The sequence below is a fragment of the Fimicolochytrium jonesii genome (genome assembly GCF_025526975.1).
Source record: "Fimicolochytrium jonesii strain JEL569 chromosome Unknown EV422scaffold_21, whole genome shotgun sequence".
NCBI lineage: Eukaryota > Fungi > Chytridiomycota > Chytridiomycetes > Spizellomycetales > Powellomycetaceae > Fimicolochytrium > Fimicolochytrium jonesii.
The window spans coordinates 69,907-90,245 of record NW_026515688.1 but is presented as its reverse complement, the minus strand read 5'-3'; the positions used below and the strand labels follow the sequence as shown (position 1 = coordinate 90,245).

Below are 20,339 nucleotides of genomic sequence, written 5' to 3'. Positions count from 1 at the left end.
GGAATCACGGGCGCTCTTGGTCTTGTACTTGGCGACGGGGACGTAATTCGGTTTGCTAGAATCAGTAGTGCTTTGCGTGTGGGTAGAAGCGATGGATGTAAATGAGGTAATAGAGGATGACGACGAGGCGAGGGACGGGGTGGTGTTCTCCGGCATGAACTCGGGGTATATTTCGGTCGATATGACGAGCTCAGAGAACGAAGGGATCGACGACGGTGGGTCAAGGATCCGCTGGTTGAGGTCCGCTCGGAGGTAATATGAGACCAGGTGCTGTCGGCGCCCGTCGGAGGTGGTGATGGAGATGGCCTTCTTGGTTAAGCCATCTTCCTTGATCACGTACTCGATGCGATCGTCCATCCCTGGGATCTTGCTCTTGCGAGGCTCGACCTCACGGTAGATGAGGAAACTGCCGTTGATACGTGATGGAGACCAGTGCTTTCCATCTGTCCACCTACGAGAGAAAAATGACGACTGTTAGTGAGGAACCATTTCCAACAGTCATAATCAGTTTCTCCACAAACGCACCTTTTGATACCACTCTCCTCCTCATCCCACAGGAAAATCGCCCCCGACTTGACATACGCTATGCGCTCCGAATCCGACAGCCGCCTCTGAATCCGCTTCATGTGACCAAGCCGACACGCCTCAAAAAGCAAAAGCGCATCGTTCGGCGAATTGATTATACCGTGCCACGTCTCCATGGTTGTGAAGCTTTATACTATATACGGGCCCGACAAAAAATCTTTATACAGGCGTTTCCGCGAACGCTGATTGTAGGGGCTCGACTTAATTGCGAACCGATGGAAACCGCTGCTTTTTTCCCCAAAGTCCAGCAGGGAGATGTTAAGCGCTCTTTCTCTCTTCCGAGAGATGAGACGCCGGTTTTAGGCCGGTATGCTTGTGGGTTCTCGCTTGTTCGTCTTTCTGTGTTTGTGCAATTGATCGTGAATGACCTGTTGCAAAAGTCGAAGGAAACGTGTTTTCTGAAGGTTGCGACACGAAATTCGGGTGGTGCTGGTCGCTGAGTGGGGGTTGCAACGCTTGCTGTATTCCACAGTCGTATTAGCGACGAGTTATCTGGCTGAAGTGGGAAATGCTTTAGCGTGGGAGCATTTACGGGACAACGTCGCACGTGTTAATGGAAGACATACCCGTCTCTGTGGAGTACTTCCGTCAAAGACTAAGGTAGTAGGACCCTGTATAGAGGAGCCGTAATGCTGAGTATATGGAGGTGAGAGTCTCAGCCGTAATTCCGGGGGGGGTTGGTGTCTGTCAGTGTGGTCTCTAATGTTGTCTCCAGTCCCTTTCGCTTTCGCTTTCGCCGAGTGAGGGAGCATAAGGTTGGGGAGTGCGTCCTTCCTTTGGGTCGGGAGGAGGAGCGGGCGTTTTCCCCCTCTTCGCTTTGGCATTATCTCATGACCTTAACCTTAACAATATCATAGGGGGTTCATCATGGACCGCCAGCGACGCCAAACTCAATTTTATTTTATTACTCCACCCATGCATGGATTATTATTTCCATCCATCCACACACACACAGCCCAGTTTGCGGCCTGCAACTTGTCCCTTGTTTAAGTGATGGCACTTAACATAACTAATTATTAACTGGCCATGAAGGAAATGCTTTGCTTTCGGACTCGGACTTCCTATTGTGCGACCCCCCTTTTGCCAAACCAAAAGCCTTCCGCACGTGATCTGGGCATGACGGCAAATCCGACAGCGCGACAAGGCAACGGAGCAACAAACGAACCTTGCGCAAATCGTGTAATGCCAAATTATTAACTGCTTCAGACGTTCTGCGCTCGACTCACATGCACCCATCTCGATGCTCGACTCTATCCCATCGTTGCGTTTCTATGTAGCTTGCGCAGCATGTGCAAAGTGGGTGCGCTGGTGGGTGCAGCCGTCCGAGTTTGAGCTCAAGAGGCTTGCCCCAGGAGTCCGCTTGGCCCTCTAAAACCTTCGCCCCCCGCCCTTCCCCTACTTAAAAACAACCTTGTATATTGAAATCTTCGAATATATCACCCCATGAACAATAACCCTAACCCTAAATTTTCAATCGCTGTGTAGGAAGAGGAGGGCGGAGCGGGTCGTGCACAACCTCTCACGTCCTATCGCCACGCACGGATGCCCAACCGGTCATATGCCGCTTTTTCCAACTCTTCTCTATGCTTTGGGTGTGCGATGGATATCAACAGCCTCGCTCTGTCATGCATGTTCTTTCCAAATAGGTTTACGGCTCCGTGTTCCGTTACGACCCAATGAACGTGCGCGCGGGTGGTGACGACCCCCGCTCCAACTTTCAAGGTCGGCACGATGCGTGTGGCGCCTTTTTTGGTCAAGGATTGAAGCGCGATGATGGGCACGCCGCCGTGACTGATCGCAGCACCTCTCTCGAAATCGATCTGACCACCTACACCGGAGATCTGTGTGGTTCCAACGGAATCCGCGCACACTTGCCCGGTGAGATCGACCTCAATCGCGGAGTTGATGGCAACAACGCGGTCATTACGGCCGATCGTCACTGGGTCGTTCGTCTCGGCCGAGTCGAGGAAGACCACCGTCGGGTTATCGTCGACGTAGTCGTAGACGCGTTGGGTACCCATCACAAAGCTTGTGACCAACTTTCCTGGTAGGAAGTTCTTACGGAGATTGGTGACCACGCCAGTACGGGTGAGATCGATGACACCCTCCTCGAACATCTCCGTGTGTATACCGAGATCTTTATGAGATTTCAATTGCTGGAGAACAGCGTTTGGAAGAGCTCCGATGCCCATTTGGAGACATGCCCCGTCAGGTACAAGCTCTGCGATATGCTTCCCAATCCTCTGTTCGACATCGGAGCACGTAATGACTTGTGATTGTGGGAGGGGTTTGTCATGGTCGACGACGTAGTCGATGGAGTCAACGTGGATGTGGGCGGAGCCAAACGTTCTTGGCATGTGACGATTGATCTGAGCGATGATGATGGGAGCCGTCTCTGCTGCCGGTAGCGCGCAAGCGATCTCAGTCCCAAGCGAGCAGTAACCATGCTTATCCGGCGGCGACAGGTTGAGGAGCGCGATGTCGGGCCTGAGGCGGCCCGTCCGCATGAGTTTGGGAATCTCGCTTAGAAAGACCGGAATGTACGCGCCAGTGGATTTCGCCACGTTTTTGCGAGCGTTGCTTCCGACAAAGAAGTGTTGGGTGAAGAAGCCACGGGCAGATGTCAGAGCGGGGTCATCGCACGGGTTGAGGGTCTCGAGGTGGAGATGGTTAAACTCAAGATTGCGCAAGTCTTCTCTCTGCCGAAGGGCAGAGAGCATGTCGATCGGAACAGCGGAGATACCGTGGACATAGATACGGTCTCCTGACTTGATATGCGAGACGGCGTCTTGGAGGGTTTGGCAGCGGACGGAAGGACCCTTTCGAGTTAGCAGGGTGCGGGCAGGAACGACCGATGTTGTTGGACGGCCCGGCAACAGTTGACCGAGACGGGAGGTAAGCTGGCGACGCCCACTCAGACTAAGGAGACGGTTCATTGTTGGTGGATATACAGTATGTATGTACGTAGCGAGCAGCGAGAGAGAAAGGGACAGATCTTACGGGCAAGAGCCAGCCAAGCGGAGAAGGAGCATCTATATATATATACTGTATAGATATGGACGTGGGATCTGGATTTGAATAACGCAACGCACGCAACGGACGCCCTCACGCCCCGTCTCATGTGTGTGCGGTATGAGTGCGTGTGACGCGTGGTGGGGTACAGTACTGTAATATGTGCTGCGTACAGTACGTGTTCTGCGGGTGGGATAATTGGATTGGGGGTTTATTGGGGGCGACTAACCCATGACGTTTCGCGCGTCACATTCCAGAGCTACATACAGTATCTACTATCAAGCTCGCTCGGCTACGTGCATTTAATGCCGTGAGGACAGCTGAGATTCCTGCCAGAGAAAGAATGGCCCCGTGAATCGGAGTGAAGTCAATCTGCGGTTCGCCTTTGCGAGACGGAAGACTGCGTCATCGTTCAATCGCGACAAACCGTGTCCCAACTCCAAACTTCGAAGATGGATGTGCGATCCGTCCAGATACTCTATCCATCTATCTGCCTGCACGAAGTAAATTCCCAGAAGGGTCTTTCGTATGGATTCGAGAAAGTTTGTTAAATACTCCTGAGGAACTTCGGTGGACACCATACGCGTTCGAAATCTAGTAAGAGTATTCACGTTGGAGCCAAATGGTCGTAGATCCAGCGAGACGTTGCGGAGAGTATCTTTCGAGTGGTTGGCGATGTTTTTGTAGGCCGAACGACACATCGAAGGCGCATTGAAAGCGATGCCTTCAAAGCGGGTGAGCGTACCAGCGCGCCTAAAAGGATATGTGCAGTGGTCCTGCATATCTTCACCCCAGTCATCGTCCAAAAACTTTCTTGCATCCGGGTCGGGGTCAAGCAGTTCCCGGTCCCAGTCTGCGTGAACGAACACGACCGTTTCAAAGTTCCTCAGCCTAGCAACGAAGAATCTGAACCATGGAGAGTCCACATATGCCCCTGTAGCGATTTATTTGATGAGTATTCCCTTTGTTGATGGAGACGATGAATCCCACGCGCACACCTAATATAAGATGATTGATGCGAGGGCTTAGAGCGTCAAACTCCTCCGCAGTGATAAACCACTTATGGGGATTCCCGTGGTAACGCCAATCCGGAGGCACATCGGCGTAGTTGCACAAGTTCGGCGTTCATATCGCGATACCCATGACCTCGGAAGTCCAGAGTATGGAGGGAAGTGAACTTTTCGCCCAGCACAACGCCCGTGACTCGAGGAGGAATATGCGTTGCGCCCGGCCAGGCAACTAACACCTTGACCAAGCTGGCATAATCCACGTAAGTCGGGCCGTCCCGCTTCAGCAATACGCTCCAGAAGCGATCCATCCTGGCGATTCGGTCGGCTTTCGGCGCTTTCGGGTCTGGTGGGCGAAGGAGTGCCGCTCCTCGGAGTGCCGGTCGCTCGGAGGACGTGGATGGGTGGGGTGCGCGGAGTCTCGATGCAAAGGTTTGAGGAGATTCCCTTCGGTGATGAGAACATGGGTGGCGTGAATTGATGTCGCGGGCGGGCGGGCGGGCGAGAACCGGAGAGTTGCGATCAATATCCATACTTCTGAGTTGCGGCTCTTTCCAGATGGCATTCTTGATCGTCACAGGTCCGTGTGGCAATAATATATGTAGATGTAGTAGAATGGCTCTGCGAACGAGAATTCTAGCCGAGGTGCCAGCATCTAGTCTGAGAAGGAGTCGGAGGAAATAACCAAGCGTTGCTTCTTTACGAGTATACTTCCGGTTCTCTTTAGATGATGTAGACAGTATCGTGTCTGATATGATATTAGGCACGGATGGGAAAAGCCTTGTGAATGAGAGTCGTGTCTCCGTCGATTGGGTTGAAATTGAGGGATCATCTGGGATGGGGGCTATTGACAGGCAGTGACAGTATTCGTTTGCGCAGCACCGTTGCGGCCTCCTTCATGATCCAACTTCCAAGCAAAGACCTCGCTTCCCACCGGCTGCTAAACTGCCTGCCGCCGAAGGATTCGGGATTTGTCCCTAGCAGCTTCTTATCGCAGTATCCCTCCCGCTGGGACCTCACGGAGTTTCAGTGTTAGGTGGGAGTCCTCTCCCAATAGCTGTCTTATTGCCTCGGAGCGCAGATCACATAATGCCGAACGACCCATCCCCATCCGATCACGCCGTGGACGCACTCACCGGCGTGCATCAACGCAAAGGGAAAGGCAAGAAAGATAAAGACGCCTCCAACTCCAACAAAGAAAACAACAATCCTGTCGACGACTCCTCAACTACCACCACTGCCTCGTCATCGCCACCGAAAGCAAAGTCCGCTGAGCATTCCCCTACGCGCGCCGCAGCGATCCAGCATGCGCTTTCGCATAAAGGGAATGTGGGCGTGGGTGTGGCGAGAGGGAACGGGAGGGACAGCGAGGGGTGGTACCAAGCGGCGTTGGTGGTTGTGACGCTGTTGTCGTTTGTGACGAGGTGTTGGGGGATTGGGTATCCTGGGCAAGTGGTGTAAGTTACCTTCCTTAGAGGGATGTGAAGCGGAGTTCCTTCTTCCAAGGGATATAGGAACGTCGAGGGCTGATTTTCATTCCCGCTCTTCTCATAGCTTTGACGAAGTCCATTTCGGCAAATTCGCCTCGTACTACCTCCGTCGGGAGTACTACTTCGACGTGCATCCGCCGCTCGGGAAGCTGTTGCTCGCGGGCGCGGGTTGGTTCCTTGGCTACGACGGGCACTTTTTGTTTGACAATATCGGCGATGACTATGTGGCCAATAATGTGCCGTACGTCGGGTTGAGGCTGCTCCCGGCCACGTGCGGGGCTTTGATTGTGCCTGTGGTGTTTTTGACGCTGAAGGAGCTGGGATTGAGCGTTGCGGGAGCTACTTTTGGCGCTTTGTTGCTTGTTCTTGGTGAGCTTTACTGAGTTGGGAAGATTTACTTGGTTGTTGTGAATGCTAACATCGATATACGCGCAGACAACTCCCTGATCACGCAGTCACGGCTGATTCTACTGGATAGTATGCTGACGCTCTTCTGCGTGTGCTCCATCTACGCCTGGGTCAAGTTCCAACAACACAAGCATGAGTACGGATCACATATGTGGCAGAGTTGAGAATTGGCACTCGATGCTCATATTTCTTTTCCGACGCAGGCCTTTCAGTCTACGCTGGTACGGATGGCTTCTCATGACCGGAGCGGGACTTGCGTTCACCACAGGGTGAGGGTCCCATTGGGATTCGTATCCTTCCTGCCGAAGATGGTTCTGACAAAGTTGCACCTCTTATTGAATAGAGTGAAGATGGTGGGAATGTTGACCATCGCTGCCGTCGGAGTCGCTGTTCTGTTTGATCTCTGGGAGTTGCTCGACTATCGTCGGGGTCTGTCAATGGTGAGTATATCTATATATTTGCGGAGACTTCCCCGCACAGGAAAGAATGGCAAATCCTGATAGATGGTATCATATGATTTTTAGCGCCAATTTTCCCGCCATTTCGCGGCCCGAGCGCTGTGCTTGATTTTCTTCCCGTTGGCAATCTACCTGTCATTCTTCTACATCCATTTTGCGCTGCTCATCAAGAGCGGACCTGGAGATGCTTTCATGAGCCCTGGATTCCAGGATGGCCTTATTGGGAGTGAGATGAGCGTCAACTCGAGTGGTGGGTTTTAAACAGCAGGATTTCGTTCTATGTTCGTGCGCCGAAGATGCTGACTCGGCTTATTCGCATTATAGCTATTCCATACTTTGCCAACGTCACATTGAAACACCGCGACACAAAAGCATTCTTACACTCCCACGTCGACAAATACCCACTGCGCTACAAAGACAACCGTGTCAGTACGCAAGGACAGCAGGTGACCGGGTACCCGCACCGGGACGCCAACAACCACTGGATCTTTGTCCCCGTCGACGTGGAAAAGTACCCCGCCGCACCCAAGTACGAGCCTACCGAAGAGGAGATCTCACGTAACGTTCGCTATGTCCGCCACAACGATTTTCTGCGCCTCCAACACGCACGCACGGGAAGCTTCCTCGTCACACACGACGTCGCATCGCCGTTGACACCCACGCATATGGAGATGACCACGCTGATTGGCGATGTCGCCGAAAGCCGCTACAACGAGACGCTGTGGCGCGTGGATGTTGTGGATGGCGAGGTGGGCGACAAGGTTCGCAGCAAAAGGAGCCATCTGAAGCTCATCAATGCCCACCACAACGTGGCCGTGCACTGCCATAAAGGGATCCTTCCCGAATGGGGTTTCGGACAACAGGAGGTGAATGGAAACAAAAACCAGGCGGAAAAGTTCAATATATGGTGGATTGACGAGGTGCACCACGAGCGCATCGTCGACGGCGTCGAAAAGGGCGAAGACGATGCTGAAGCCGCCAGAGAAAAAGAAGAAGCCGCCGCGAAAGCCAGCAAATCCAAGAAGAAGCTCAGCTTCCTCCAAAAATTCCTCGAGCTCCAAGGTCTCATGATCGCGCACAACTCTGGCCTTACTAAACCGCACCCGTACTCGTCCACGCCCATCACATGGCCCTTTGTACTCCGCGGCATCTCCTTCTGGGAACGCAAAGAAGGTCTCAAGCAGATCTACCTCCTCGGCAACCCGCTTGTGTGGTGGCCCGCTATCACGGGAACGGTCATGTACGCCGCCATGTGGCTCATCGACCGATTGCTTCTCCGCCGCGGGATCGACGATTTCGGACCGAGGATCAGGAACTGGTGGGATAAAGCTCCCGGGTTCCTCTTCGTGTGCTGGGCAATGCACTGGATCCCGTTCTTCCTGCAGGGCCGAATGCTGTTCTTGCACCATTATCTGCCGAGTTTCATCTTCTCGGCGATGGTCTTTGCGTGTATCATCGAGTTTGTGTTTTTGAGGGTCGCGGAATCGCCGGCGCCTTTGGGCCCACCCGTTCCCGTGCCAAACACCGCCACGGCCGCGATCGCCACCGACACCTCCACACACCTCCAACAACGCAAACCCTCCCGCGGTCACCTCGCCCACACCCTCCCCGCTCCTCTGCGCCGCCGCCGCGCAACACCACAAGGCGGCCTCACATATTACGCAGGCCTCGCCGTCCTCGTTGCCGTCGCGGCGTGGGGGTTCGCGTACTTTTCGCCCCTGACGTATGGGACGGGGTTCCCGGATTTGGTGCAGTTGAGGAGGAGGAAGTGGATGAAAAGTTGGGATTTGCAGCATGCGTAGGAGAACGTTGGTTTGGTTTGGTTGGGAAGGGGCTTTCTTTTGCTTTCTATGTGATGGGGGAATTCTTGTGTTTATGTATCTGTTCCCGATTTTCTTCGAAGACGGCGCTTCATCTGGAGCCTCCCCCCGTCTTGTATTTAACCGTCCGCTATTTCAAAAGATCTGGTGGAAACCTCGCAGATTTTCGGAAAGTTCATGGGAAACATACAGTATGAAGAAAGAAAGGTTCTTGCGACTCGTTCCGCGTCCCCATGCCCGTCAAACATCCTTGCTTCTCCTACTATGCAGGTGTAAGAGACGCAAACCTACCCATCTATATATCAACATCCGAAGAAACAGGCGCACCCAAGATGACAGCACCAAGCTGGCAAAAATGACGGCGCATGGAGGCCCGGGAGGCTCAGGTTCGATTCCCGGACGATCCAGACAGTTTTTGCAGTTTCTCCCTTCAAGTGGACGTCATTCTCCGCCGCGGACCCGTGGGCAAGTTCCAACTCCACTTCGACTTCAAAACTCCACCAACGACCTGCCCGACGACTACCTATTCCCTCATTTTCCCACGCTGGCTGCAATCACAAGCATCATACACACACCAGCACTACACACACATAGAAGGCAATGAAACAACGCTTCTCAACGCTCGACGTCTCGGCGCAGGTCGCAGAACTGCGGCCGAGGCTGGTCGGCTTACGGCTGCAAAACGGTGCGTTGCATTGACCCACCCCTCTGACCGAGTTCCGTCGTCCCCGTACTCACACAGCAAGATCACCTCTCTCCTCGTCTTCTAGTCTACGATGTCACCAACAAGGTCTACCTCCTCAAGTTCTCCCGCCCCGACAACAAAGAGATGCTGCTCGTCGAATCGGGCATCCGGGTGCATTCCACCGAATTCGCACGGGACAAGAACTCCACCCCCTCGCATTTCTGCATGAAGTTGCGCAAACACCTGCGCACCCGGCGGTTGACGGGTCTGGACCAGTTGGGTGCGGACCGGGTGATGGATCTGCGATTTGGCGAGGGCGAGCATGCGTACCATTTGTTGCTCGAATTTTATGCGTCGGGGAATGTGATCTTGACGGATTGGGAGTATCGGATTTTGGCGCTGTTGAGGGTGGTGGAGATTGAGGGTGCGGCGGCGGGAGGTGCCGATGGGGCTGCGGCTGCGATTACGGCTGCAGCGGCGACTGCTAGTGGTCCGGCGGATGCGGCTACGGGTGAAAAGACGGAAGGCGATACGAAGTTTGCGGTTGGAGAAATTTACGATACGACCCGCATCAGAGAATTTGAGGTAATTACGGAGGAAAAGATCAGAGCTGTGCTGGAGAGCGCCGTCACGGAAGCAGCTGCTGGTGCTTCGCAAAAGCAGACAGCCGAAGATTCGAACAGCGCGTCAGCGGAAGACGCACAGAAACGGAAAGGAGGGAAAGGTGGAAAAGCGGGAGGAAAAGGGAAAACTGCCGGCGGAGGTGGCGGCGGAGGGTTCAAGAGCGCGAAAGACAAGAAGGCGAATGATCTGACGCTGAGGAGAGTCATTCGCGACAAGCTGGGGCACGATTATGGACCGGCGTTGGTGGAGCATTGCATCTTGCGCTCCGAATTGGACGCATCTATGAAAGTAACGGCCGAACTCGACTTGTCCTCAACATCACACGTAGTTCAGGCACTGTTGAGAGCGTTCCGAGAAGGCGACGCAATCGTAAAATCTTGCATGGATTCCCCACAAAAGGGGTGGATCACAGTGAAACAGATGCAAACTGCCGCCAAACCCTCCGCCGGCGCCGCGGAGACCGCCGAAAATACACAATCCTCATTCGTGGCATACAACGAATTCCACCCCTTCCTCTTCCAACAATTCGCCACCAGTTCCGAAACCGATCCACACGCAGACCCACCGGCGATTGAATACCCCAGCTTCGACAAATGCGTCGACGAGTTCTTCTCCAAGCTCGAAGCCCAGAAACTCGAAATGCGGGCTCGCCAAGCAGAACTGAACGCCATCAAGAAGCTCGACAGCGTCAAAGCCGGACACATGAACCAGGTCCGCGGGTTGGTGACCATGCAGGAGCAGAGCGCAAAAGTTGCTCAGACGATTGAGGCCAATCTGGCGCTGATCGAGAGTTTGATCAATACTGTCCGAAGTTTCATTGCGTCGGGTATGGATTGGGGCGATTTGGAGGAACTTGTCAAGGAGGAGAAGAAGAATGGGAACCCAGTAGCGAGCGTCATTTCGAAGTTGAAGTTGGATGTGGGGATGGTGAATATACGCCTGAGGGACGCTACGGAGGAAGATAGCGATGACGACGAGGATGACGCGACGGAGACAGAGTCAGAGGACGAGAGCGGTAGTGAAGATGATGAGAACATGAATTCATCTCATCGCAAGAAGCGCGACCAGCCAAAGCAAAAGAAACCCCAACCAACTTTCCTCTCCATTGACATTGACATCTACGCCTCCGCCTATGCCAATGCTCGCCGCTACTACGACACCAAAAAAGTCGCAGCCGTTAAACAGGACAAGACCCTGCAAGCCGCCTCCAAAGCTCTCAAATCCGCCGAACGCAAGATCGAAACGGAGCTCAAAACCACGCAGAAAGCCGCGCCGGCCGCTATCACCAAGATGCGCAAACCCTTCTGGTTCGAAAAATTCCTCTGGTTCATCTCCTCCGAGAACTACCTGGTCGTCGGTGGCCGCGACGCCGGCCAGAACGAACTGCTGGTTAGACGATACCTCGGCAAAGGCGACATCTACGTCCACGCCGACCTCCACGGCGCCGCCAGCGTCATCGTCAAAAACGTCACGGACCCGGACGCGCCCGCCATGATCCCGCCCACCACCCTCCACCAAGCAGGAACAATGTCCGTCTGCCAGTCGCGCGCATGGGACACGAAGATCGTCACGTCCGCGTGGTGGGTCGAGGCGGGCCAGGTCAGCAAGACGGCGCCGACGGGGGAGTACCTGACCACGGGCAGTTTTATGATTAGAGGCAAGAAGAATTGGTTGCCGCCGGTGCAGCTGGTGTATGGGTTTGGGCTGCTGTTTAGGGTGGATGACAGTTCGGCGGGACGGCATTATTGGGAAAGGAGGCCGTGGAGAGGGGATGCGGCGGGTGGGGGTGTCGTTGAGGCTGGGGGGGAGAAGGAGATGGAGTCTAATGAAAGTCTCGTGGAGGACGTTGAGCTCGACGATGCTGAGGGCAACGATGACGCAGCAGCTCAAGACAACGAAGGGGCTGATGGCGAGGACGATGCCGAGGCGGAGCCCGCTACCGCCCGAGAGGATCAAGCCGGCGATGATGAGGCAAATGGGGGCGCCTCTGGGTCCGGCTCCGAATCCAGTGACAACGAAGATGCAGACGACATTGCTGCCGATCCATCCGTCAGCACACCTCCCCTTCCCACCGACACGAGCATCAACACTCCCGTTATTGTCTCAACCGACGACAAATACGGGCTCGCAGAGCTCAACCAAGACAACTCCGACGACGACGATTTACAAGGCGGGATCGCTGACATTCTCCGTCCCAACCCGGCCGGCCCTGTCGTGACGAAGAAGCGGCTGACGGCGAAAGAGCGGCGTGATTTGAAGAAACAGAAGGCTGGTGGTGGTGTGGATGACGGGTCTGTTGACTCGCGGGACGATAAGGTCACACCTGCTCCTCAGCGATCAAATGGGAAAGATGCCGATGCACTGGCTAAAGGCAAGGGCAAGAACAGGAACAAGGGAGCGGATCAACCCGCACAACAACAGCAGCCACAACAGCAACAAGTCCGCGGAAAACGCGGCAAGATAAAGAAACTGAAATCGAAATACGCGGATCAGGACGAGGAGGATCGCGAGATGATGTTGGAGTTGTTGGGGAGTCGTGGGCCCGCGGGGACTAAAGCTGCGGAAGAGGGTCGGCCGACTTCGGCGGCGGTTGGGGAAGGGAAGAAGGGAAAGGGTGGACGACAGCAGGAGGCTGTGAAGGTGAAGGGCGGGAAGCAGCCGCAGCAACCACAGCAGGTTGCAGTAACGGAAAAGCAGCAGTCCGGGACCGTCACGCAAACCAGAAACGGCATCGCCACACCCGAGTCCACCACACCCACGGAACAACAAACCGCAGCAGCACACGCAGATCTTACCCGCCGCAACTCAACAAGCACCGCCGCCGACTCTCTCGAAATTACCCGTCTCCTAGCCGAAGAAAACATCTCCTACATCTCCGAAACCGCCACCTTCCTCGACACCCTCACCGGCCAACCCCACCCCTCCGACATTCTCCTCCACGCCATCCCCGTCTGTGCGCCTTGGAGTGCATTGCAGAAATACGCGTATAAGGCGAAATTGATGCCTGGGGGTTTGAAGAAGGGGAAGGCGGTCAAGAGCCTTGTTAGTGCGTTTGTGGGTGTTGCGGAGGGGAGGGGGAGGGTTGCGGAAGGGAAAATCGCGGGGAGGAAGATACCTCCGGTGGCTGTACCGCCTGTGAACGGAACGAACGGGGATGAAAATCCGTCCCCGGCCACGCTACCCACCACCGCCGCAGCCGAAGAAACAACGAACGAGGAAATCGACAGTGCGAAACGACAAAAGGAGCTGATCAGAGCGATTCCGGAGATGGAGATGATGAATGCGCTGCTGGGCAAGGTGAAGGTTGTGCTTACGCAGGCGGATGCGGCTGCTGCTGGTGGAGCTGCCGGAGGTGGGAAGGGTGGGAAGGGGAAGGGTGGGAGGAGGAAGTGATGGGCCATGTAACTTTATAGCTTCCGCCTGTAGAATATCATTTCTGTTACTGGGTCTTCATAGTTTTGGATCCCGCATACACATAAACGTTAGAATACTTTCGAATAGACTTCTTTTATGTCATTAAATGCGGTGCGTTCTGTGCGGGCTTCTCAATTAGGCCCTTTGGCTACGATAGGGACCAAGTGGAAAAGATACCAGCGAAAAGACCTGCAGGAACACATTTCGCATTGGAAAACATCTGTCTATGCCAAACAGGGAAACCTGGGAAGCGGGCCAAGATGCTTACAGCCAACGGCCGTGCCCGAGGATGCCAGGCACACCAAGCACGGATCCACTCCCACATCAGGCGAAACACACATCGCATCCAATTTTCTCCCTTCAATTCATAAAACAAAAATGTCTGCAACTCTCTAGAGTCCCCAACGTACTTCATAAACACAGGGAACTGCTTTACAAGCCACAAGCCCGGGCGTTGGCTCCGACACCACCGACACCGGGCCCTGGTTTCCTCCTCTTCCGCCTCTCAGAAGGTCAAGCACGCCAACCGTGTAATGTCTTGGGCGTGGACCGCAGAAGGGGCGGGTCTCTAATATCCGTACCACTGTCCGTCCTCGCGAGGCCTGGAAAAGGAGTGTGGGAACAATCGCAGCGACACTGCCCGTATCGATTCCGAGACTCCGCTTTTTCTCAGGCCTCCACGAACGCAATACGCCAAATAACACACGAATGGTTTTGCCACCCTCCGCTATCTGTCGCGCAGCCTCAAAGAGATCCCCTTGACAAGACGCCGGGTTTCTTCATCGGGTGATATGTGTATTATTTGTATTGCGTGGCCGTGGGTTTTACCCCGACGGCCGGTGGAGAAAAAGTGGGAAGAGGGGATGGACGTGCGGGCTTATATACCGATGAGAGTGAGTGGCGCAGGGGTGGCTCGAGTGGCTTGGGCGGAAGAAGAGAAAGGTGTTTTGAAGCCACACGTGCGCCACCTGTCGAAACGCGCGTTAGGTAAGCGGTAGGTTTAGGTAAGCGGTAGGTTCAAAATGTAGACGTTTTGTGAAGATTTGACGAACGGGAAGGTCTTGGGATCTCGTTGTCGCTTTGAAACCGGACCTCTTGGAACCGCTATTCTTTCTGATGTGGACCTCAAGCAGAGAAGGCTCGCTGAGTCGGGGTTCGGGACAGTGTGCCTGTAACATTTCCTTCGGCGCGCAATTTTTTTGCCCATATCCCTAACCCCATGCGATTGCTTTGCTTCAACCCTAACCTCCACTGCAAACAAAACGTGGAAATTTGACTCAACCGACTCTGACTCGGAAGCTGCGCAGCACGTCGAATGTGACACGGATTGCGGGTGTTTAGCATGGCTGTGCCACGCTGCGAGCTTCTTCCACCGACTTCCCCGACATCTCCACCATCCCGGCCGCCGTCTATAAAAGGAGCCCCCGTCCCCGCATCCCCCATCTCCTTTCTCTCCAATCCTCTCTGGCCTTTTGGCTAAGATCAAGTGTAGTATCTGTTCTGTTTAGTTTGACAACTAAACCTACTCGCATGCCGAGTATCTTTGTCAATCAGATTTTTGAAACTCGTTGGGCCCACCATGGGCTTGCTCATGGCCCTGACACTGGTGTCCCCAGTATTGCACTACTTCTGGGTGACGCCGAAGCTCCTTGAGCACCACAAATAAAGGGAGAAACATAAAATGGAGGGACTCTGATGTCGACTTGTCAGCTGGTGCAGTCGCATTGGGGAGAACGGGCGAGGCGTTTGTAAATCGGCGGGGAAGTTTGATTCCGGGGTTCTTGAAGCACTTCATAACTGCGGTTTACGAGTATGTTGAGGTGCGTGCAATGGCGCTTTCTGTTGGGATCAGTAGCCATGCGTTCTGCGCTGATATCCAACGATTGGAACCGATCCTCCCGGTGTAAGTTCATAGCGGGTAACCCTACTGATGTAGAGGCTAAAGTCAGCAGACAACACAAACACCCCCGGTCTTACCAAACACCATTCCCGCCCTATGGATTACGTTCATAACTCTTTGTTGTCATTATACTGCAAAGCATCACTGCTCCTCGTCGCACTTGGCTTCATGTTTGTCTCTCCAGGTTGCACTCTTGAACTCTCTGTTGCAATGGCGACATGTGGGCTTCGGTTTCGACATGTCCTCTGTTGCCATAAAGCAGGTCGCACCTGGCCGTGCGCAGTCGGCCCCAGCAGTGGTTGCCTAGGACAGTGACAGATTCAGTTCAGATTAGGGGTCTCGTATGATGCAATGATCAGCGGCGAGGACACTCGGACACTCACTTAATTTCGTGGGCGACCTGCTTTATGGCAACAGATTGTACATTTTGCTTCATGGTTCGAGAGGGTCTTTGCGGTGGCAAAGTTTTCCTTCTGGCAAAAACGGCAGATCAAGGGGACCCACGCAGGGTTCTGGTCGCATTTCACGATGTGATGGTTGTACGAGTCCTTGTTGTTGTACGTGGATGGACACCATTCGCACGTCCAAGTGCGACAGTCCGAAAAGTGTCGTTCGAATGCACGGCGACCAATATCCTTGTTGCATGTGGGACATCGCTTTTTACATATCATGTTTGGTGAAATAATGATTCCGAAGGAGCGTTCGCGGATTCCCCTTGATATTAGCGCCCACCACATAAAGGCACGCCGGGAAGGTGCACTGTTTGTGTTCTTCCACAGTACCGGTCCGGGCACGAAAATCGGTACGAAAGAAGGACCTAAACGAGCCGCACTGCATCTACCCAATGTACCCATGCATGTGCGTCTGGCTGGACATTCCCGCAGATCACAATCAAACGAAACCGTCACCTACAGCCCATCGATGTATACGTAAAACGAAGAAACGATACAAACTCCCATTCTTGCTTCCCCAAACCCATCATCGCCCCCGAAAACGCATCTTGCCCTCCAGACCAAAATATTCGTCGATGAAAGGACACAGACGCGGAAGACTGTCTGTGGGCAGATAATGCGCGAGGGTATAATTCGATCGGTCGCGGACGATATTTGTACACGAAGCAAACAGGTATTCGCGTCAACGCAGAGAGGTTCATGACCAATGACCGGAGATGCGGCACACACGCACCCTCCATACTCCCACACCACCAACGGCGCCGTGAGTACCCTCCGTCCTGCGTTGTGTGTAATAATTTAGATGGAATAACTTGTGTTGGTATTGGCCCGGATGGAGGTGGTGGATGTGTCTGGGTTGTTGTGTTGCGGTGTCGGGTGCGGGTGGGAGCCGTGTATATACGGGGCGTAGGCCAGGTGGAATTGGAGGCGAGTGGATGTCTACTCCGCGCATACGTTCGCGGGTATGAGTTTGCCATCGGATCCGTGACTGGGAAGGCTCGTCGCCGGGTTCTGTTGGCCCACACTCACGCCTAAAACGAGATAAGGGTCAGCCCACGCTACCCTCGCACACCCCTCCCCCATGACCGAGAGAAAGCCTTACCGGCACAGTAACAACCTCCACGCCCCTAACCATCCTCGCCACCTCCGCCTTCCTCCTCGCGCCCCTCGCCACCCTCACCTGCCTCCTACATCTAAAGAATACAAAAACCGCCCCAAGCACCACAATCACAATCCCCTGCTTCAGCGTCGCCCCCACATACGCCTGATAACTATCGTCCGTCACCGTATACGGACAACTCCCCGTCAACCCGTTCACCCAGCATGTCGGTAAAGGCTGGTGCAGGGAGATCCAGATGTGGGTGTGGGGGGTGGAGAGGAGGAGGGTGTGCAGGGCGTGGGATTGAGGGGAGGTTTCGGGGGGTGTGAAGGTGTAGGGGGCGGGGCAGGCGGTGGTGGCGGAGGTGAAGGGGAGGGGGGTGGGGTGGATGTACCAGGTGTAGGGGTTGGAGAGGGTGTGGTTGGGGGTGGTGAGGTGGCAGGCGACGGGGTGGTGGGTGTCGCAGCGGTCTACTGTCCTGTAAACGGGAGCGAGAGAGGGGTGGGTTAGCTATTTGGAGAGTGTGGACAACGCATGGGATGATGTGATACGAACCACTTCCCGGTATCCCGCTCCATCACAGCACAATCATAACCCCTCCATTGAGCCGGCTGATTCGCCTCCCACGACCAGGTACTAGCTTGCACCAGCGGCTGCGGCACGCCCACACTAAACAGCGGGAAAAACCCGCACTGTAATATTCTCTCTACCGTGGCCTGGTCAAAAGGCTTCGCGGTCGATTCCGCGACGTACGGCCATGAGAAGGAGATGTTGCGTGTTGAGGTGGCGAGTTGAGCGGCGGAGGCGGTGAAGTTCGGGTTGGCGAGATCGAACCCGGTGCCGAGCATCGCGATCCCCGGCCCGGGGTTTGCGCAGGATGTGAGTTGGGACCCAGGGTAGATATCCGCGGTGGTGAGGGGGGGTATGCCGGACATTTCGGCCGCGGGGAAGATAAAGTCGGCGTCGGCGGTGGTGTCGTAGCCGGAGGTGGCATTCAGGTTGTTGGTTCCGAACGCGATGAGGACTTGGGTGCCGCTTGCGACGAGGTCTTTGCCGAGCGGCCAGCGGGCGGCGATGGGTAGGGTTGGGTCGGTGTTTGGCGGGATGGTGTGGTAGGGTGAGTCGGTCGCGTTGCTGTCGCGGAAGGCTTTGAGCATCACGGGAGTGTAGACTTTGTTTGACGAGATGGTTTGGGACAGGTTCCGTGTCGAGCCGGGCGTGATGGATGCGTCGTACGTGGTTCCCAGATCATGTAGATTCAGAATGAGTTGCAGGACGGTATTCTGCGATCCCCCGTTCTCCTGCGACGCCAGCCACGTCGGAAACGCAGAAACCACCGTGCCTGCCTGCAATGGTACCGCCGAACACACCGTCTCATTCCCCATACTCATCTCCTTCGCCATCGCCGCATCCGCTCCCAATCTGATCGCCTCATCCCACACGGAGTCGGAGTACGCCACCGGACACGTCTGCCACGCCTTCCGACGGTTATCCCAATACAAATCCAACACAATACGACGAAACAATCCCGAAAGCAGCCGCTGCGTCTGCGCGAACGCCGTGAGGGTGTAATTCCCGTTGAGCACGAGCGGGTCGAGGACGAGTCCGGCGCCTGAGGCGCGGTTGGCGGGGAGTGAGAGCGAGAGGTCCCGTTGGGTTCGTACGGCGACGGTTATGGCGACGGTGTCACTGTCCTTGGTGTCAGAGTTTGAGTATTGCCCACGGGCGGGGGGAAACATGGCGAAGAGGGTGAGGAGAACGAGAAGTGTGAATGTCCATGTCGCAGGGTGCCGTCGGTAATTGTGTATGAAATGCGTTGTTAGCCGTTTCCGCGCACGAGACCTCTCCGCCACCACCTTCCCTCTGCCCAACGACGCCTGTTTAGTGGTCATGTTGCTAGTGATATTGGTCGAGCGCTGTGCGGCATTGTTCGTCCTCCTCCCGGCCGCCAATGGATGTCCACTTCACACTGAAAACCGTAGTGTTGCAAGTTCCTTTCCACGACTCCCCGCGGGTATGTACTTGCAAGGGAAGTTAATATTCAAAACGAAGCGAGCCGCCTGCAGATGGTATGAGTGGGGAACAGGGGAGGGTTAATGAGGTTAATGTTGCGGCATTAAAGTGGTCGGAGTCGACGCAAGGGAAAGAAGTCTCACGCGAAGAACACCCCGCGCCACGACGTCTCACCTCCACTCGACAGAGTCCTGACAACCACAACCCTCACACTGCCCTTCGGAAGCACAACTCCAAACCGAAATGTTCTCTGTCCAGGCCCGCCGCCGCGTCGCTACCGCCCTGTTCCAGACAAGGGTGAGTTTCGAAGGGTGAAGCACGCCCGCCAGTGACAGGTCATCTCCGCCAAGATGTCTCACGGGGTGACATCTCCTTCACTCTAGTCCTTCACAACGACGACTCCTACCGCCTTCCTTCGTCGTAAGTCCCGGTCTCGGGCCTGGAGACTTCTACTTCCTAAAAAGATCACTCGGCACATATACTATAATCAACCGGATTCTAACGACACGCACCCCTCCCAGCCGACTACCAAAAAGTCGTCCTCCTCGGCAGCGTCGGCGAAGACGCCAAGCGGATGACCTTCAAAAACGGCGGCTGCATATGGAAATTCCCCCTGGTCACCAAAGAGCGGAAGAAAGATAAAGAGACGGGTGGATGGAAGACGGTTAATCTGTGGCATCAGATTTCGTTTAATGGAGAGGAGCTGCCGAAGGATTTTGAAAAGGGGTAGGAATGGACTTCTGTGGGAGATGAAGACGATTGTGTTGGTTGATTTGAGGCATTGGTTTGGGGTTTGTAGAGCCTATGTAATCGTTGAAGGGAAGCTGCACTACTACAAGCGGAAAGGCGACGGCCCGACCGTTGCGCAGATCAAAGTGTCACAGGGTAAGTTGTCTTCGGCGAATAGTTGGCAAACCTCATCCTTGGCTTCTTATCCGTCAAGTCTGTGTATGCAGAGGGGCTCAATGTGACACGGCGGGCGGATGAGGAGTTCGGTCCAAGTCAGCAGGAACAGGAAGATGGTGGGGAGGGAGAGCATCAGGCAGAGGAGAATGGGAATCAACAGGAAGGTGGGGAGGGAGGCCAGGCGTATGGGAGGTAGAAGCTTTTGGTACAGTATTTGATCTCGACCCATACGGCGTGTTAGGGCGGATGTAGACAGTCTCGCGGGAACAGCGTCTGCTGTATATAAGGATTCACGAAATTGAGGACAAAGGCCACACTGTACATACTTGTCGTGATAGGAGCAGTGAATGAAATGAGGGTAATGCGGCCATTGCAACGCATCGATAAGAATCAGAGGAAACGGTACATACGGTATCTAGGTCTTTTCAGAAAAGTCCGTTGAGGGGGATACGCGATACGCGCCTGT

At 54.7% G+C, this 20,339-nt stretch overlaps 6 protein-coding genes across 6 annotated transcripts; 3 read left to right on the top strand and 3 right to left on the bottom strand.

Moving 5' to 3' along the window:
- Window positions 1-150: 150 nt before the first annotated feature.
- EV422DRAFT_483264 (camp independent regulatory protein) lies at window positions 151-701 on the bottom strand (the record flags this gene model as incomplete). The annotated part of the gene is made up of 2 exons (XM_053067339.1): window positions 151-451; window positions 526-701. Coding segments are annotated over 2 exons (477 nt in total), but the record flags the coding sequence as incomplete, so codon positions are not given.
- A 1,333-nt stretch (window positions 702-2,034) lies between these two features.
- On the bottom strand, window positions 2,035-3,710 carry EV422DRAFT_168529 (acetyl-CoA hydrolase/transferase family protein). The gene has a single exon (XM_053065068.1). The coding sequence runs from the start codon at window positions 3,519-3,521 to the stop codon at window positions 2,112-2,114; it is 1,410 nt and encodes a 469-aa protein (XP_052923440.1). The 5' UTR covers window positions 3,522-3,710; the 3' UTR covers window positions 2,035-2,111.
- A 1,833-nt stretch (window positions 3,711-5,543) lies between these two features.
- EV422DRAFT_537151 (Dolichyl-phosphate-mannose-protein mannosyltransferase-domain-containing protein) lies at window positions 5,544-9,073 on the top strand. The gene is made up of 7 exons (XM_053070890.1): window positions 5,544-6,061; window positions 6,159-6,463; window positions 6,530-6,638; window positions 6,706-6,771; window positions 6,846-6,942; window positions 7,027-7,210; window positions 7,285-9,073. The coding sequence occupies exons 1-7, from the start codon at window positions 5,694-5,696 to the stop codon at window positions 8,760-8,762; spliced, it is 2,607 nt and encodes an 868-aa protein (XP_052923439.1). The 5' UTR covers window positions 5,544-5,693; the 3' UTR covers window positions 8,763-9,073.
- Window positions 9,074-9,219: 146 nt separating this feature from the next.
- On the top strand, window positions 9,220-13,606 carry EV422DRAFT_168502 (uncharacterized protein). Its single transcript, XM_053065067.1, has 2 exons — window positions 9,220-9,465; window positions 9,551-13,606. The coding sequence occupies exons 1-2, from the start codon at window positions 9,381-9,383 to the stop codon at window positions 13,480-13,482; spliced, it is 4,017 nt and encodes a 1,338-aa protein (XP_052923438.1). The 5' UTR covers window positions 9,220-9,380; the 3' UTR covers window positions 13,483-13,606.
- A 3,297-nt stretch (window positions 13,607-16,903) lies between these two features.
- On the bottom strand, window positions 16,904-18,846 carry EV422DRAFT_508019 (uncharacterized protein; the record flags this gene model as incomplete). The annotated part of the gene is made up of 3 exons (XM_053068707.1): window positions 16,904-17,432; window positions 17,510-18,300; window positions 18,325-18,846. The coding sequence occupies 3 exons, from the start codon at window positions 18,844-18,846 to the stop codon at window positions 16,904-16,906; spliced, it is 1,842 nt and encodes a 613-aa protein (XP_052923437.1).
- A 240-nt stretch (window positions 18,847-19,086) lies between these two features.
- EV422DRAFT_537134 (uncharacterized protein) lies at window positions 19,087-20,269 on the top strand. Its single transcript, XM_053070889.1, has 5 exons — window positions 19,087-19,264; window positions 19,351-19,387; window positions 19,489-19,693; window positions 19,767-19,852; window positions 19,924-20,269. The coding sequence occupies exons 1-5, from the start codon at window positions 19,211-19,213 to the stop codon at window positions 20,067-20,069; spliced, it is 528 nt and encodes a 175-aa protein (XP_052923436.1). The 5' UTR covers window positions 19,087-19,210; the 3' UTR covers window positions 20,070-20,269.
- Window positions 20,270-20,339: the final 70 nt, after the last annotated feature.